At 40.0% G+C, this 19,902-nt stretch overlaps 1 protein-coding gene across 3 annotated transcripts in view; it reads right to left on the bottom strand.

Annotated features, from left to right (window-relative positions):
* Positions 1–19,902, bottom strand: part of chchd3a (coiled-coil-helix-coiled-coil-helix domain containing 3a) — a 72,854-nt gene that overhangs the window by 6,359 nt on the left and 46,593 nt on the right. For all 3 annotated transcript variants that reach the window (XM_044186456.1, XM_044186457.1, XM_044186459.1), the window contains one exon: positions 11,948–12,018. In XM_044186456.1, coding sequence (XP_044042391.1) covers positions 11,948–12,018 — 71 coding nt within the window. The remainder of the gene's footprint in view (positions 1–11,947; positions 12,019–19,902) is intronic.

Genomic DNA, 19,902 nt, shown 5'->3' with positions numbered 1-19,902 from the left:
TCACTAGCTTTGCACGCTCAAGTCTGTCCTTGAGGCCTGCTACATCTTTAGTGCTGGTGTCGTAGCTGGTATGATCCAGATGCTAAAACTTCTAATGGTAAATGCTAAACTTCAGTGCATTTAAATGGGACTCTTACGTTAGACGTATGCAAGGGTTGGATCCTTTAGTCAATCTAAGTAGTGGGATGTACCACCAGCCCTGGTGCCTTGCCCAATGTTAACTGCTTTTGTCTGTCTCTTCACACACCCCATAAAAACCCATAATGATGACACATGCACATGCTAGGGCTATTATGCTAATGGTGGTGTCATCGTTTTGTTCACACCAGTGCTCAGGACACTCCATCTGCTTCACTAAATGCCTTGCATGGGTGTGAAAGAGAAAGACATTTTGCCCATCAGCAACTCTGGAGATCTCAAAGGAATATTAGAAGTGAGTCGAGCCCCTGTAGTCAGAATCAGATGTTTGATTTGCCCCCTGGAGTGAGAAATTACCCCCATCAGCACCCCCATGTTGGATACAAAGCAGGGGATTGGTCGCATGGGTCATTTCCCAGGGTGAAACGCAGTAGGAAGCTGGTGCAGTGGAGATGTGTACATATGTGCATCACCACATTGTTTGTTAAGGAGGACAGAAAAATCTATAGTCCTTGTAAGTGCAGGTCAGTGATAATTTGTGACAACATGAGAGGTGCTCTCTCCACACCTTCAACAACTTCAACAGTAGTGTGATGAGTCAATACAGTTAATCAATCACCATCTGATGCTCACAATACGGTGAAAATGGTAAACTTGGATACTTAAAGGAATAGTTTTTGGGAAATATGCTTATTCGCTTTCTTGCCAAGACTTAGATGAGAAGATCTATATCACTCTCATGTCTGTACGGTAAATATGAAGTTACATCCAGGAGAGCATTAGCTGAGCTTTGCCAGAGACTGGAAGTACGACCATTTCTTGACTGGGCACAGTGGCTTACTGTGAACCGTAAGACCACAACTTGTCATTTTTACACCTCAGTTTTTGTACGGATTAAACAAACAAGATATAACATGTTAATTAGTGAGCTTCATAGGTGCTGTTAGGTGGATTTTGTCAGCTTTGGACAGAGCCAGGCTAGCTGTTCCCCCCCGTTTCCAGTCTTGTTGCGAAGCTAACCAGTTGCTGGTTGTACCTTCTATATATGCACTGTACAGACATGGGAGTGCTATCCATCTTGTCAGCTAACTCAAGGAAGTGAATAAGCATATTTCTCAAAATGTGGAACTATTTCTTTTAATTTTGGATGATGGTAGGTCTTACTACTTTGAGCACAGACTGAAGCATTAAGATGTTTGGTATAGAGAAGGTTCTGCATTTGTGGATCCACTGGGGAGAAATTCAGTAATTTGCTACGAGGCATGACAAGGCCATTGCTCTGCGTCAGGGTATTGAACGATGACAGCAGTGCTAGCAGAAATCGCTGCCATTCTATTCCTATGGATCCTGGCGCTCATTTATTACACCGCCTATGGGCATCTACAGGGACGAGGGGAGCCACATACACCCACTAATTACTTTCTTAAGCATTCGTGTTAATGCCAGGTGCATCCTGCTGATACAAACCACAGTGTTTATCACCAGTAATGGCCTTTGAGAGAGAGAAAAGAGGACAGAGGAGGGGAGGGAAGGGAGGGATAGAAAGAGGATGGGGGGGTAGAAATGAAGAGCATTTCTTGATGAGGAACTAGACGGTGGCACTTCTATTTTTGCTTGCTCTCTGGCTCTCTCTATGGGGAAGGGGCTGAGACAGTGGTTGAGTTAATCATGGAGAGAATAACACTGACACACACACTCTGTAGTGACACGCTGCATCCTCTATCATCTATCATTAAGATTAACATTAAGTTCCTGCCACCAACCACACAGAGCTGGGAAGACTACAACCCTCCCCTCTTCCTCAGTTTTACATTAGGTGCCCTTGTGTCATTTACTATAGCATGACTGCTGTAGTGCTATGCAGCAGGGAGAGCAGATGCAAAAATGACAGAAATGTCATATCATTAATATGCTATAAACCATAACCACCAGAATATTACCTTTTTTTGTAACCTTTAATGTATGACATTTACCCACATTTTTGGCTCAATAATATAAAGTCACAATATACAATATATCAGAATAAATAATATACTCATGTAACACACTCGAATGTGGTCATTTCAAAACTGATCAATACTATCTGAAAAAAGAAGCTTTTTGTTTTGATATTGGCCTCAGGTAATCACCAAATTCTTTCAGGCTAGTTATGGAAATACATAGTTATTGTACTCGGCTTTAGGCAAGCTAGGGGGGATTTTAGTCCAACAATAACTCCGTACATAGCTATATCAAATACGACAAAAAAGAAGACCAACATTAGGTTCTTCATGTTGAATTCAGAGCAAGATGGATCAGGAGTATCAGGAGTAAAACGCTGCAGAGCGGATACACAGTAGATTCTTCCACTGTGGGAATCATGAGGTATAATTACAAATATAGTCAAAAACAAACTTTGAATCATCCAGTTCCCATGTAACCTGAGCAGTAAGGCATCCATAAACATTGAGACTATTGCATTCCCAAAGCAAAACCTCTTTTTAAGCTATGTTTAAATGATTTACAGGAAATGAAAAAAGGTGTGAGGGTCAGAAGCATTTTGACATTTGTTCAGCCATGATTTGGTTTGAATGTAGAATTTGAGTTTTGGTTAACAGGTTGTGATGTATGAGGTCTGTTATCAGTAGAATAAGACACAGTGCTCTTTGTATTGGCCAGTGGTTCCCAACCTCTTTTGCTTTTAACCCCTTTTAATCAGAAATCAGAATATCAGAATCAGAAATACTTTATTGATCCCCAAAGAGAAACTCTTTGTTACAGCAGCTCGCCTTTATGTCAGTGCACACAGGAAAAAGTACTAGCAAAAAATATAATACAATACACTATAAACAGGTCAGAAAATAAATTAAGTACGAGGTGGGTATAAGTATAAAATAAAATAAGTGTGAAGTATCAAGTGGGTTTACCGGTTGATGATGATAATACGGTATAATAATACAATGTAATAATATAAGTAATAAGTAGTAGTGCATGTACTGTCGAGTTAAGTGTAGCCTATTAAGATTATTATGAGACAGTGGATATTGCACAGCAGTAATGGAGGTATGAATATCAATAAATAGGAAAAACTAAATATTGCACAGGAGTATTACACAGAATATTGCACAATTATTTCAAGTATGGCAGAGATGTAATGATCAATGTCCAGTTTAGTGACTGATAATGAAGCAATGTCTACTTATGACCCCTCATTAAAGGGGTGCTTGTCCATGAGCAGTGAGCAGTTCAAATGAATAGTATTTTTCCTTCTCAGACTGTTTAATTTGAATAATTTTTTGAGGTTTGAGAATGTAAAGCTATACAGAATTTAAATGTGAAAACCATAATTGGCAGAATTTAGTTTGTTCTTATTTCCTGACCGCTTAGATTCATCTTGTCACCCCATCAAGCGAAATAAGCTCATCAGTTAACCACACATACTACCCACACTCGAAAAATTATAATGCTACAGTATAAATGTCTACACATATACATCAATAGATTATTCTACAGGTTATAGAAGCAGCCATTGCCAATAAATGTCCCACCCCCTCCTCTCTTTCGCTCCCTTTCCCCCCATCTATCTTCCCTGTATTCCTCTCTCCTTTATTCCCTCCCTGTGTGTGTGTGTGTGTGTGTGTGTGTGCGCTGCACCGCTGTACCCCAGAGACAGTAAATCTAAACATAGTCATATAGGGGTCTCGCCTCATGCCATCAGTAGCACTAAAGGTCTCTATAACAACACCTTATCAACCCCAGCCCCCACCCCCAACATATACACACACCAAGCAAGTCCCTACTGCCTTGATCCGCTGATAGGAATGAAACGGGGAGTAAGGTTGGTTTATATATCTACATTACAGTTTCTCTGCTCTGCATCATAAATCACATAGCAGAGAGGGAAAGAGAGAATAGAGGACAGGACAGAGAGGAGGGGGGCAGATGTGAAAGAGAGAGGGGGACACTCCATTGAGAAAAGAGGCTTTACTAGAGAAACTGAGACAGAATGTGTGTTTGTGAGACAGAGGACAGAAAAGAAAGCGTAGAAAAGAATAGAAGAAGAGGGGTGTCTATAGAGAAAGAAGAGTGGAGACGAGAGATGTAGGAGAAGCCGAGAAAGACCCTCCACATAACACTCCTGAAGCTCTCTGCTCACTTCCTTTGTAAAGTTTTACTTTAGGAGAGAACAGAAAAGGTTGGGAGGGGAGGGGGGAGACAGAAATGATATGAGAGGGTGAATGTGTCCCATTTAACATGTAATAAAGCAGAACAGATTACCACTTCCTCTCACAGTCTCCCTTCTCAAGGTGTCCCTATATCATTTAATACAATCCCTTCTTTCAAGCCTCTTGCTGCACAAGTCAGCACATTTCCATGGAGGGGACATATTCCGATAGGTTTATGGCTATGGCTACATTCTTCAAAGAACATATTGACTGCAATCTGGGGGACGTATTGAGATCGATGTTGGAATTTTCATATAATATGCATGTGTTATGTCAATGGACTGAGAGAGGAACAGAGTCAGTACATTTTTCAAACCAACATATATTGACCATGACTACCATCTGCTGTAACAATGTAGACCTTTGCACTTAAATGACATTCATAGATCTCTGTTAAGAACACAACATGCTTCAATAGTTGAACAAAGTGTGAGACACATCTGGAAACATGTACGTTCATCTGTCATAATTTGAGATACCAAACAAAGACAAAGACACACAGATACACACACAAGTGCCCAAATGGACATGCAGGTGTACAGACAAACAGACATTGTCCATTCCAATACTGGATAGCATTAAACTGTCCCCTGCAAAAAGAATTATTGATTGCACAGACTGGCTCCAGAGGATTGTTAAAGTTTTCCCACCAACTACAGTTAAAGCACTGCTTTCTTCCTCTAAGATACTAACATTGTAAGCAGTGGATGAGCAATAATAAATATGTACATGATGGCTACAACCAGCTAAAAAATTAACATAAAGATAAATAAAAGTGATATGAGTGTGTTTAGATTAATGCAGAAACTGTAATATGTTTTAAAAAAGGGGGCATTTGAGGCAAATTTGTTATTTGTGATATTGGGCTGTATAAATAAAAATCGACTTGACTTGAGACTTGGTGTTATGGACGGATTTTCTTCATTAAGGTTCAATACCTTTCTCTACACTACTTAAGCCTTTGACAAAGACGTCAAAACACATTTATCTTATTTTTTTTAAAACAATAAACACATTTTTTAAAAGTTGTTGCAGCGAATTCTGGGGAGTCGCTGCTTTCCCCTTGTTATGGGAATGTTCTGAATGTAAAAGTTATTTTTTGCCAAGCAACCCTATCCTAGAAGAAGCCATTTGGTGTCCATCACATGACTTTACTAATGGACTTATCATTCCATTATGATTAAAAAGCACTTGACCAAGAACAGGAAGAAGCTATTTTATGGTATGATTTGGTCAGATTTCACACATTGCCAGTATTTATCTCCCCCAATCTCTAACTCGTGCTTTCACCCACACACACACACAAAACACACACACATACGAAAGCGCCATTGACAGTATGGATTACCCTTGCTTGCCACCAGATTGAGTTCCCAATCGCCACATTGTCTATTTATCATCATTTGGGTCCACTTGGGGGTTAATAGGGTTAAGGGGTGGGTGCCAGTTCCCCCTTAAAAAGCCCTCATGTTCTCTCTAGTTAAGGCAGGCGTCAGTACAGAGGGAGGTAAATAAATACAAATGATCCAGTTAAGGAGAAAAATGACACACATTTTGCTCACGCTGCTTTTTAAAAGCAGACCTGAGTGACCCCCTGCAGTGAAATCCATCAGCATGGATAAGAGATTGAATAAGAGAGCGAGAGAGACAGAGAGAGCGACAGAGGGAGGAAGGGACAGAAAGAGAGTCTGAATCAAGAAAAGCGTGAGGGATAAAAGTGCCAACGAATGTAGAGAAAGAGACCGTATAAGTGAGTGAGGGAGAGAGGCAAAAGCAGATGATAAAGAGCAAGTGAGTGAGAGAGGTTTAAATTAAGACCGAAAACACTGTTCCTAAGTGAGCAGTGAGGGAGACAAAGAAGGATGAGTGGGTAAGAGGAAAAGGAAAGGGAGTCTATGTCCTTTCTGACCCCTCTTTACACACACACACACACACACACACACATATATATATATATAAAAAAAAAAAACTTCGTCCTTCACCCTCCATGGGTGGTCTCATCCTTCGAGCTCGGGTCCCATATATATATATATATATATATATATATATATATATATATATATATATATATATATATATATATATATATATATATATATATATATATATACATACATACATATACATACAAACATGTGCAGCACATGCAGCTGAAAGATGTTAACTGATTCAGGGATTCTTATGAGAGAGACACCTTGAAATTACCAGGTTCATCCAAAATGGAATCTCTGTTCACTATATGAAAAAAACCCGAATAATACAGAAAAGCAATAAAAGCTGAGTGGGTTTCCCAACCATTTCCAATACACCAAAGTCACAAAATCAGCCACTAAAAGGTGTGTGTGTGTGCATTGTGTGTCCATGTGTGCGCCCACGCAGGTCCCTCGAACTGTGTGTGCTTTTTACAGCCAGCACAGCGAAGCTCTTAAAGCCAAAAGAAGAGCTTTTAACGCAGTTATTGACTTCTGTCTCCTCAGCTGACCACCATCTTGTCCCTTTGCCTGGGTTGCCTAGCTACGGGATTGTGGTTCACCCTCACCTGACCGAAGGGTCAACGTGCTGCTCAGTCTGTCCTGCCTCTGACTACTTCAGAGAAAAACACCTCTATGACTACAACTGAAGTACTTTGCAATAACTTGCCTGCAAAATTAATTCCTGTCATTTTTAGTAATTAAAAGTACCACTTGGCGAAATTAAACATCAATAAATCATTACGCCATTAATTTCGGGACATCAGTATCATTCCCTTAAACAAATAGGAGCACTGCCAAGAAAATGGAAAGCCTCTACCTGCCTCTTCACCTTATTTACATTTTGTAGCAGCAGGGTGGATTTTGCAGGAAACCTGCTGGATTTTCTCCAGCATATTTAGCCTCTTCAGTAATGTGAATGATAAACCAAATGCACAACGCAATAGTCCTGCAATTCTTTGCTGCAGGGCTATCTGTTGGATTGCATTAGGTTGCGCGGGATTTCCAGATTTTGTGTCCACAACTTTCACCAGACGAAGCAATGGTTTGACACTAAAAGTGACTATTGGCATAGTCTTTGTTTACTGTAATTAAACCAAAGTATCACAATTAATTTGACAATAACTTGTTTTAAAAAAATGCTGCACTGTAGACTTAACTTAAGTACAAAAGAGTTTGCTGGTAATATTGTGCAATGTATTAATGAAGACACATAAATAAACCAGATGAGGGGTTGCTTAAGTTTATTGCAAATTCTTATGGTTATAAGGGGCTGAAAGAGGGATGAGTGGGCTCTACTTTCTCCCACATGGTATGAAGAAGACAGACTGTCAGGTATTGTCTCTTGACCGAGGCAGTACAGCACACCAATGTTATGAAGAAAAACAACAAGCCATTTACATTCAACAAGTTTTGCTCCACGCCTCCTCATTCCACCTTTGTGTGTGCGCGCGGAGAGACGAAGCGAGGACTGCGGCTGCTGTTATTGTCAACTGGATTAAATTAAAAAAAGATTTATTCAAAATAGCTTAAAAAATAAACAACAGACAAAGGGAGTGAGTGTGTAGCCTGAGGGAGGAGAGGAGTGACAGTGAAGTGACAGACTAAAATGAGATTTTATTCTCTATGGCCGAATGTATAGGGGAGAAAGCAAAAATGCTTGGCTTAGACCCTCACATGCAGTCTCAGTGACAAACACAAAAGCGTGAAAATACATTGCCTCTTCTGATCTTATCACAAATGTCACCATCAAGGCTGAAAGCTTAGAGGAATCCAAGTTTTTGAGACCTGAGAAGGGGAATGGAGACATAAGAGATGATGGTCTCAATCCTTCAGTGTTACAAAGCCTTGTCAGACTCACCCATTCACCAATATGAGATGTCCCTGTCCCATCTCAATTCTGCAGGGACCCTGGACAAACACAGAGTGACCAGCTTCAACAAAGAAGCCCAAAGCCACACCAAAGGTTACCACTGACAGGAGGCTTAGGACTACGCCACTGTTCTTTCATTCCCCATTCCATCTTTTCGCTTAATCTCACATCTATCATTTTCCTCCATGCCTGTCAGCTTGCATTTCAAACTAAAGCCCCACTGGGTCACTGCAGCCAGTCGAGACACTGCACTCACACACGCTCCAAAGCAGATATCCACATACACGTGCGTATATGTGAGCACACTCAAATTCATTCATCGTCACATGCAAAAGTACGCACACATATGCACTCTTACATACATGTGATGTAGTAAAGGTCACAGCGCTGGATAGTGTGACAATGCATCAGATTTGGATAAACAACTAGTGGTGAACGTGGCGGGATATAAATCAGGCGCCGGGAGAGATAGCCTCCTTTCCACAGGCAACTGGAAACTATTATCTACAGTCAGTGTCACAGGGAAAGTGAATAAAAGTGCTGGTTTTATGTGTATGCATGTGTGTCTAACATACTGTATTATTACATTATCTGTTACACGTTGTGTATATTTATGTATATGAATAGGTGTCCAGGAAGAACTGGACACCAAATGTCTTTTGTCTAGGTCTGTAGGTTGATATTCTGCAGTTTGTGATTCATAGCAACAGACACTTGAGGGACCATTTTACAGTTTTAGCAGTATTCGTTCACACTCACGTCAGATAATATTGTTCAGGTGTCTGTAAATGTTGTGGGGGGGGGAAACAATAAAAATTAAAAAATGTTTCGTTTTTCATGGCACCAAGTTTTGGAAGCATGTAGAAATGCCAAAAAATGAAAGGGACTGTTTTTTTTCCTGCTTGTATTAGTGTTGCTCTAGCTTTATGTAGAAAATTGTAGCTGTGAGAAAGTGTGAAAGAATGTAGATGTGTGTGTATGTGTGTGTGTGTGTGTGTTTGTTTTGTGTGTGTTGTGGATGTAATGAGGTCACAGTGATGCAGTAGCGTTCCGCTTGGGAGAGCGCCATCATTCCCAGAAAACTCTGGCGGGAATACTGCAGGAGAACGGCAGGGAACAGCTGTAATGCACACGTATGCAAACAACTACACACATACCCAATTTCCTATTGCGCGCACGCACGCGCACACACGCGCACACACACACACACACACACACACACACACACACACACACACACACACTTCATTGAGTACCTACTTCTCACACTTTAATTTATTTCTTTTAACATCACCAAGGAAAACTACACTGTACCACTGCAAAGGATGGAACATATGCACACTGGCTACATGCTGAAGCCTACTTGTACGACCTATTTGTAAATTACATGGATAACTTGTGTATATCACATACCGTAATGAAACTAAATTCACCCAAAGATGTAAGACTATTACTGATACTGAGAGACACATTCAATAGGGTGACACAGGAGTAACATTTTCATGTCAGTCTAATTCACCTGAATAGTTTTTTGCTACCAAGAATGTCTTGTCCCGATCCAATCACTTTTACTCCAGATGCTGTTTCAAATCAGAGTAATTATTTCCCATGTTGACTATTACTGCGCATCAACCCAAGAACCTGCATAAGAACAGGTGCTGCATACACCTATAACACATACATTCCTCTCAAATCCCATCCACTCTTGAGACCTGATTGTTCTATCTTCCAATCTGAATCTCACAAAGTAATAACAGTTTCGTCCTTTGGAAATCCCACAAATTCACAACTGATCTGGTGTCATATGCACATGGTAAACTCAAACCAACCAGTCCTAATTAAAACTTCAAAAAGCACATATACAGATGTATAACCCTTGACAGACAGCCTCCTCTGGTCCCACACATCTTCTTCTCAACTATAATAAACCATAGCCTAATATCAGCTAATCAGTCCCTGGAGTATTCTCATGCTCTTCACAGGGGCACTGACATGAGCTAGAGGGGGGATATGAAGACATTCTAATAAGAAAGATGTCATCTCCCACACTTTATAACATCCTCACATTAACATATCAAATGTTAATTCTATCAAGTAAGGATAAGGCCCTGACTTTTCTTTTTTTTTTATCTCTGGGGGACATTTTCAACTTTGAAGAAATCAAAAGCCTGTATGAGACAAAAATATTTCCTGTTATTATTCAACAGAGGCCACAGATAGCATCTTAGCAGCAAGTGAGAGGGGGAGAGAGGGCTTTGAGGAAAGGCGCACACAATATGTTCCCAAAAGATGTTCAACATATGAGTGCATACAAACATACACCATCTCGCATGAACTCACACACATAAACAAGGATGGGCCAAACACGCCCGGTTAAATCCAATTAACCCTCTGCTCTGATGCCCTCAATGTATCCCTGCTCCTGTCTTGTAACACCAGACCTTCCCGCCGTTTCATTAGCACACACAGACACTCCCCCCCCCCACCTTTCCACAATTGTAATCCAGTCACAACCCTGCTAATGCACCTCCTATAATCCAATCAGCCAATCACTGCTCTTCACGCAAGGGCCTGTGTCACATGACTACCCGCGCGTTAGCTCAACGTTCGCTTGCAGTTGGTACTGTCATTTAGCACTAATGTTATTCTAGTAGATTTTTTTTCTTTAATGTGATTTGGGAAGTCTCAGCTCCGGCTTCCACGAGTCTAGCGCTAAACCCCCGATGGGCTAGGCTAATCAGTTTCCAGCATTTCTGAGGGAGACAATGATCCCAGTGTTAGCGCTGGCTAATGACAAGCTAACACAATTAGCCTAGCCTCCCTGGAGGAGAGCTTAGAGCCAGGGCCCATTCTTGCCCCACCTCCCGCAGGCTCCTCATCCACTTTCCCTACATTACTATGGAGCCTAATGGCCTCTTATTAAGAAGACAGATGGAACACGGACAGGGAGCGATTCTGCATCTTCTTGAGTTACATATATGTGTCGGATATGTGCTACATCCATGGCTGCTTGGATGCTTAATTTTATCTCCTCTGTCAATAGCTTCAATGAAGTTACCATTCTTTTCAGTGCAAGGTGTGGCTGTAACTTCTATTTAGAGCACAGTGTAACACTATCAGAGTGAGGACCTTACATGCACTCATGGTGCTGTAATGCACTTTGAATAAAAATAGGTGCCAAAAATATTATTAAGATTTCTTGCAGTACAAGACTAATGATTAGCAGTTTACAATATAAGAGAGGGCAAAGGAGCCCAGCACAGCTCTGTAGCACAGAGGTTATCTTATACTTTGTGTCTTGATGTGGGAAACACTACCCATGTTATAAAACTTTACAAATTATTTGATAATCCTGTTTGACCCAGGTCTGGCTGAAGATCAAGTTTTACATAATAAATGATACTCTTCTAACACTGAAAAATTAAAAGAGCACAAGAAAAGCCCTGTCAGCTAATATCACCATGCGATCAGGCTTATCAGTGAACCAAATCATCAATGTCAGCTAATGGGACGGGCTAATGTGGTTCTGATTGAAAGACGTAGGTTAGGATATGGCTAGCATAATTCAATAGTGTGTTCACTGGTCCACATGGACTTCTAATCTACAATGAATGCATAAATATAATAAATCATTTGTATATAATACAATACCTACTAAAAATGCTCTTTTGAGAAAAAGTCATTTAAAAGAAACAAGAAAAAAACAATTTTTTTTTTTTTTAGAGGTAATCTACTTTGGATCGACTGTGTCTAAAACTTACTTGAACTTGGCATTCACTTGGTCGGCAGCTTTGTGGTAGTTCTCTGTGGTGACCTTGTAGAACTGAGCACTCTGCAGGGAGACAGAGAGAAAAACCAGCGAGTGAGATAAATGCATGAAAATGTGATTGTAATCTCTTATATAAAGAAGTCCAACCAATTTATTCACATCTTCCCTGCTTTCAGGTTGAAGCTATTTAGGCAAAAGGAAACATTTCAGCAAAGTGGCACAGTTCAGATCTGATATCGTCCTACCTACAGTGCAACCGAACCTACACAGCCCTGCCTCATCTACCATCATTCAAACTCCATTAAAACTTTATGGACAGGGGTATGAAGGGCACAGGTCTATTAACAGTTTGGCTTTTTGTCCACAATATAACACAAAGCTAACCCTGTGATCTGTCATGTATATAGGTTGTACAGTAAGTGGGGAGTATGTTTGTAGGTATGAAGTCTGCAACAATGAGAATTTTTCTATTTTGTTTTGTGTGTGTGTGTGTGTGGTTGTGCACCAGGCATGTTTGGCTCTCTGTGTGAGTGTATGAATTATAGGTATTTGTGTGTTTATGTGTGCGTTTGTGCTTATCCTCTCACAAACGACTGCTGTAATAACAGGCAGCAATCCTGTAAGGTCAGAGGGTCGCTATTCAACAACACACAGACCACCGGTTATAATCCCCCAGTGACCCATGGCAAATGAACCCATAGCAGGACCCTTCAACCTGAATTACCTCCTCAAACACGGCCATATAACCTAGCTCCTACACACTTTATACTACTCGAGGAAGATCTGTTTTGTCAGCCCTCAGCGGCTGTTCTGCACATTTATGATCAAATAGTGAGAGGTTGTAAAGTGTGATGGATGGTTTGATTGAGAGTCGTCTGAGTTTGATCCAGGAGCAAAACTAGGCAATGTCTACCAGTGCCAATGTCTTCCTGTGAAGGACTCCACTTTAGTAATACTTACACTAATACTTTCACACAAAAAAAAAGCATAGTTCACACAAGCATAAAAGTATTTTCATCACACAACTGACAGATTAGAGGTTTTGTGCCATTACCTGTTGGGTTAATGTTGAGCTACACAATTTACACAATCAGTACTGTATGATATAGTGCTGTGTTAAAGATCTCTCAGATTGTAATTATCCAAAATCATAAGCAGACCTTCATAGGGTTCACAAAAAAATCATGCATTCAGAAAAAAGGCTTTAACTTAATGCAGAGCAAGCTGGCCTTGCAAGTTGGTTCTGAAGATGTTTTAACAAAGACCTTTCAGGGTTAACAATGGAATTTTAAAACTTATTTTAATCAAACTATGCTTTGTTAAAAGAACTACAAGTATCCTTGAGCCGCATACGTCTTGGCCAAGGCCTGACGATAACCTTAGGCTAAGAATTTGTCCTACAAAAAGCACACAGAAACAGTGACCAGCTAACCCACATACATTCACTGGAAACCAAACACATCATCTTGCATAAATTACAGATACACTAGAAATATGACAAATGTGACAAAGCCTCTTGGTTCCATCTGCCCTAACTTAACCTCCAAGCAGGGAAGACATTTATCATAGTTCAGAAAAGATCAATAGGAATGAACTGCACTGCTGAAAAGATCAATAGTCACATGTAGTAAAGCTAAAAGAAGATAGGACAAGACAATGCTGACAAAAGGTCTGATACAGATTTGAGTCCTCTTCATTTGGATGGACACTTACACTGAGGGTTTGCAATAGATTCCTTCACTTTTTCATATTCTATGGAATTACAGACAAATTATATTTATTGACATCAATATGCTGAATGGTCTCCATAACAACACAAAAACATGCTGATATATATATATATATATATATGAGAGGAGAGATAATATCTATAATATATACTTCACAGATTGTACATTTATATACAATATTAAGTTCAATATCATATATTGAACTGAAATAAAGAACTACCTTATTTATACATATTCAGACCCTTTGCTATGACACTTTCAATTTAAGATACATTTTGTTTCCTTTGATCTGTCTCAAGTCCACGTGTGTCAAACTTAATTGATTGGAAATGATTTATGTCTATGTCTATGTCCCTTGAGAAAAAATTAAGTCATGGACTCCAAGAAATCCTCTTGACATGTCCAAGATATATACATGTTCAGGGATAAATTTGCAGAAGGGTGTAAGTGACTGTTAGACAGAATTATTTTTAATAATTTCAAATGTTTATAAAATGAATGAAAAACACCAAAATGTGGGGGGAAATGAAGGGACCTGAATATTTTACCGACCCACTGCAGTTGTCCCTTAGGCAGACATTAGTTTGTATGTAAAACACAAAAAAGAAGTATGCCCAAAGTTTAAGAGTTAACTTGTAAGCTCATGCTGTATTTGTGCCCTCTTGGCCTTGAATCAAGTGGTTTTCAGCATAGACAAAGAAACTGTCAAGAGCTAAGGAAAAGGATTTAAAAGAGAAGCTTATTCACAGATAAAAAGACTAAAAAGAGATTTTTGGGGCTACTAAAGAGGCAAGAATAAGACTTCTCCTGGGTGCAGAGATTGAGCCATTGGAAGAGAAAGAGAGAGTCTGAAAGAGCTGGATTTGGGTCTCTGTCTAGAATACTAAGTAGAAGGTAATAATACCTGCCTAAATGGCAGAGCTGGCACTAATCAGTGCACTAATCCACCTGGCAGGACAAGAGGCCATGTGTGACAATGATTGCAGGACCACTTACAATACACATACACAAACAACGCACGTGCATTCACGCTAACACCTACATACACAAGGTAGTAACACACACAGCATGGGTATTTGTGTGGACATGGCGTCTACACATACCCTAGTGGCTAGATATAAACAGTGGCACACACAAAAAAAAAAAACAGTCACTCACTCGCTCACCACCAGACAGAGAAGAGTGTAATTTGTGTGATTACTGAGTGGTCTCAAATTGTGATTTCCAGCTGTTGCCCCAACTGATTTAGAGAGTAGCCCTGACCTTTTGTTAGCCCAGAGAAGAGAGACTAGGCTTGGTTTGGTTGGAAACATTCCTCTCTGAACCAAAATGAAATCTTTTTAGGAGCTGCAAAACACAACCTTGTTTTAAATCTCACAGAAAGATGTTTTTTTGTGATTGCTGTCAAGCAATTGTTTGTCAAACAGAATTGTGTATCTACAAGACCCTGGTACTGTGTATACCCCAAGTACAATCAAGTATCTACCCCTAAAGCAGCATAGAAACAGTGTTTCTATTTATTTTCATTTATTTATTTGCTGTATTTGCTTTCCACTAGATTTTTAGCTCATCTGGAGCCAAACAAATTGCTGGTGGGGGGGTGTCATAGACAAATTAAGTCATTACTGCTAATGCACTGCAGCGATATGGAGAAGATAGAAGCTTCACCCCAACACAGGCTCCAGCTAAATTTAGAGAAAAAGCCTCCAATTTTTAACAAAACAAATAACTCCCTGTACTGATGGCTTCTTTCTCTTATCTGCTGCTGAGTAGGAGGGCTGAAATAGGGAGAAACCCCACCATGGCCAACTTTACGGTTCTGCAGAGCTAGAGAAAATGAGACTTCTGCTGTGTGACTCAGTGCAACTTTATCATAATGAGAGCAAAGAGTCTGGTAAACTCTTACTGAGCCTATCCTGCATACACAGAATTGACTAAGCATTTCAAGATTTGCCCTAAAGGGCAAGACAACATCCTGGGTTGGAGGTGACGAACCAGAAGAGACAACCAGAACTGTCCATCTTTGCCATGTACATGTTAAACTCATACAAGGACTTACTTTTAACCAAAGGTAACTAAAGCTGCCTACCATCACCTCTAACCATGTGTTCAGACAGAATGCAAGGGAATATTAGAGCTGGTGATTGCATACAAAGCCAATGGAAAGACTTAATCAGACACAAATTCACCCACGGCAGCACAACATGACACAAAGACTCATCCCCACAGGTTGAAATTGTTTCCATTTGAGCAAAAAATGTGTGCTTATCCCAGGGCTTTATATTTCATAAACATACAGAGACTGAAGGAAAACAACAGAAAGAACTGGAGTTTCTGGTGAGTTCTGAGATCAGTCAGAGGCTGAGCTTAACACAAAGTCACACAGGCACACTCCCACACAGAAGGTCATTGCATCCATTGCTAGTTAGCTTACAGCTAACGCTATTGCAGTCTGTACATTGGCTGTTTTGGGAGAATACACACAAATGTCCGGCCATCAAATTTGAGGAATGTTGAATCAACATCTCTGTGACTTAGTTTTAACAAAAACTGAGCCCTATAAGCTGACATTTCAAAAGTTGTATCTAAGTATTATTATTTTAGCATGTGAAGCATTACAGCTGTAGGATTTTTTTTTAACATAAACAAATTTTCCGCTCCGTTGTTGTGGAATCACCATTCCTTGAAAAGACTTCCCATTAAATCCCTATGAATCCCATCATGCGGCTGTAACAGCAAACAGTCTCAGACACAATAATTCAACACTGCAGCACATTGTCATGTCTTCACTCTGGATTACTGTGTCTCCTGTTATACAACTTGCACAGCCAGAGAGACTACATTGATCGCTTCATGGTGAAAAAGAAATTCTAAAACATATTTACTGCAACAATACAGCAACAAGAAAAGTAAGAAACAACTATTATAATTTTCACTTCTTAAATTTCCATTTTTACACACAATAAGCAAAATGTACTTAAGATTTTAGTCCCAGTCTCCAGAAAGAGACAGAGGGCAAAAGACTGAGGGAGAGGGATAGATAAATGACAGACCAAGGGAGAGATGAAGATAGCAAGCCAGAGACAGAGACAGAGAGATAGAAGCAATAACTGTTTTTTAATACTCATCCCTCTGTATTTCTTCCTTTCACAGTGCTGTGGAACTTTGCTATGAGACGGCAATTGCTGCAGTGATTGTCCTCCATGGGAGAGCAGACAAATCCAATTTCATCGATATACAAGGCGAAAAGAAAGATAGAAAAAAGAGGAGAAAAATCCCTTCTCAAAAAAAAAACAACGCAAAAGAAGAGATATAGAGAGACAGATGTGGCAGGGAGGCAGGGCTAGAAAGAGACATGGCAGAAAAAAATAAAATGGGCAAGTTGATTGTTAAATATGAGATTGTTTTACAGCAGGGCAGGTATTGAGTGAAAATGTAATAAATATATAGATATTGTTTTCAGGGGCTATTTGGTAGCTGTGGCCCCAATGAGCGGCAGCAGCAGAGGCAGCAGGCTGAGCTGCCTGGGAGCCTGGTGATGGCCTGTCACTGGAAGCCCCTCTGATGAATGGCCATGTTGGATTGGAACAGACATGTAATATATATCAGACTTATATTTTCTCTCTCTCTCTCTCTCTCTCTCTCTCTCTCTCTCTTTCTTTCTTTCTTTCTGCTGGTAGCCAAGATGCTGGGGGAATCCTGAGGTAAAGGGAGGAACGGAGGGCAGATGGAGGGAGGGTGAAGAACGTGATGGGAGATAAAATTAAGCTAGCAGTATACTCAGTATACTAACCAAGTGAAATCAAATTTAGTGTGTTCTCACTGGCAAAATGGAGGGTTTGCAACCAAAAAGAAGCACAGCATTGACAGCTACAGTGTGCGCAAACTGGTTAGAGGAACTACAACCCACCAACACACCATGACTTGCAACTGATCATGACATGTGAATGATTCTGGGCCACATATTTTTCCTTTTCTTCCTTGAATGAGCTTACTTGTTTGTTCATTGTTCAGTTTCCTATACGGGCATACCTTATTTTAACTCCCCCACTCCTGGTAGGTGCTACAGAGCACCGTGCTAGACTATTTTTTTACTCATGCCATCACTCTAATAAACAGCCATGTGATGATGATGTGAAAATAAATCCTGTGCACCAACTCTGCAATACCAAATCATTTTACTGTACTCACACATATTATAGTGTAATATAGACATGGTGCAACAGCATGTGCATAACAGGGCTAATCTGTTGATTATTTTCCAATGATTGATTATTTGTTAAGTCTGTGTCAGAAAATAGGGGAAAATGCCCATGACAATTTTTCAGAGCCCAAGGTAGCGTCTTCAAATGTCTTATTTTGTCCAACCAACAGTCTGCATCCCAAAGATATTTAATTTACATAGATATAAACCTACAAAAGCAGAAAATTCTCACATTTGAGCAGCTGGAACCAGAGAAGGTTTTTTCTTCTTCTTGTCAATAGAAGCACATAAACCAATTTGTATATAGATGAACTTGTTTAATTATCCATACAGTATTTAGTGTTCTTTGCACTGCCATGCACTCTTTCACTGTTTGTATAGCACAGGAACAACCACACCAAAACCCTTAATATATAGTATACAGCGTATTTTCATATGCACTTGCCTGTATGGAAGCTATACGTTCATGATTGCTTATCTTTGTTTAGCTCTATGACTGTATTTGTATCTTCCTGTAAATTTGTTCTCAGTAGCTCCTTCATTTAGAGTGGGCACTATTAACCAAGCGGGAGTTACAGTGAGTACACAGGAACAGAACATGCCAAAAATGATTTTGTTTGGTATACTGCCGGGCTGACGTTGGGTGTAGAGAACAGGGAGTGAAGAGAGGCTGGACTGAGTGCCAAACAGGGCACTGTGGCCAGAACAAGAAAAAGGAGCGCTATTAACACAGTCCAAACAAACTGCACCCCCTATGGAGTCCCAAGCCGCTTGCTGCACAGTAAGACAACATGCAATATGCCGACCATAGATCCTCAGTTACACGCAGGATCATACACCATCACACAAAATGCACACATGGTTGCCACTTCTGTTGTGTTTTGTCTCCACAGGCCATAAATCTTGATAGAATTTACAAATTGAAATGGTGGGGTGTTTGTGTGCAAGTGCTTTGGAAATATAATTAATTTATCATTTAATTCCTCTGCATAAGTCAATAAATCAGTTTGCACACCATTCATTTTCACAAACCCCTCCTGCATCTAATGTTCCCTGTTTCTCCCACTCACCTTCTATTTTTTTTTTTACTATTCGGCGATGTAGTGCTCTTTCAACCTTTTCTTTACCGTACTTTCTTGTTCTTTATCATTCAGTGACATTTTATCTTTTTACCACTGTGCTGTCTTTTATTTACTTTCATCTTTTTCTTGTTCCCATCCTCTATCACTCACTCATAAATGTCACTTTATCATAATTTCTTGAGATACCTTCTCAGGTTGAATCTCTTTAATTCCAATGCTTCTCCAGCTGTCCTGTCTTTTTTTCTATCTTGTCTTTTCTTGTGTTGAATCTCTAGTTTCTCTTTTTTCCTTTAGCTTCTGTCTTCAATACAGCATCTCTTTCCTCGTTGTCTGTCCATCCAACTCTCTCTCCTTTCTCTCTCTTAATCTTCTGTCTCTCTCTGACATGTGAAGGTGATTTGTTGAAACTTTGATCTAAGGAATATTGACCAGAGGCCTACATGGCTGATGGATGGCCAGTGCCTGAAGTCAATAATGCCTGTGTTAGTTAGGACTAATCATTTCCACCATCAGCACTCAAATTTGCTCCTATACAGGTTGATGCAGTAAAACTACCCTGTCCAAAGATGTAATAATGCAACACGAGCTGAGGAATTGAAATAGAGAAGCTCAGCTATACGCCTGGATCAGTGAGATTCAAGTGCAACACGAGAACATTTAGGTCTTTTGCCAAGCCATCAACCTGCTGAAGAAAGTCGGTAAGGACCCAAAAAGGAATATTGTCTTGTGTGTAATGCAAACTAACAAATCCACACTAAAAATATTAAACAGGCATGGTTATTGCAACAGTGAATTATTACAATTGTGCTGCCTGTTTAATCAGCTAAGAAAAACATTACGAGATGGCAAAAAAGAAAAGTATGTTCAAAGCAATTTCTGTAATAATGATGTGTGCACATGCATGAGTAAGCACAAGATAAGACACTATCTA

This window comes from Siniperca chuatsi, linkage group LG23 (assembly GCF_020085105.1).
Source record: "Siniperca chuatsi isolate FFG_IHB_CAS linkage group LG23, ASM2008510v1, whole genome shotgun sequence".
In the NCBI taxonomy this organism is placed as follows: domain Eukaryota; kingdom Metazoa; phylum Chordata; class Actinopteri; order Centrarchiformes; family Sinipercidae; genus Siniperca; species Siniperca chuatsi.
The sequence above is the reverse complement of the archived record's forward strand: the minus strand, read 5'-3'. Positions and strand labels throughout refer to the sequence as shown.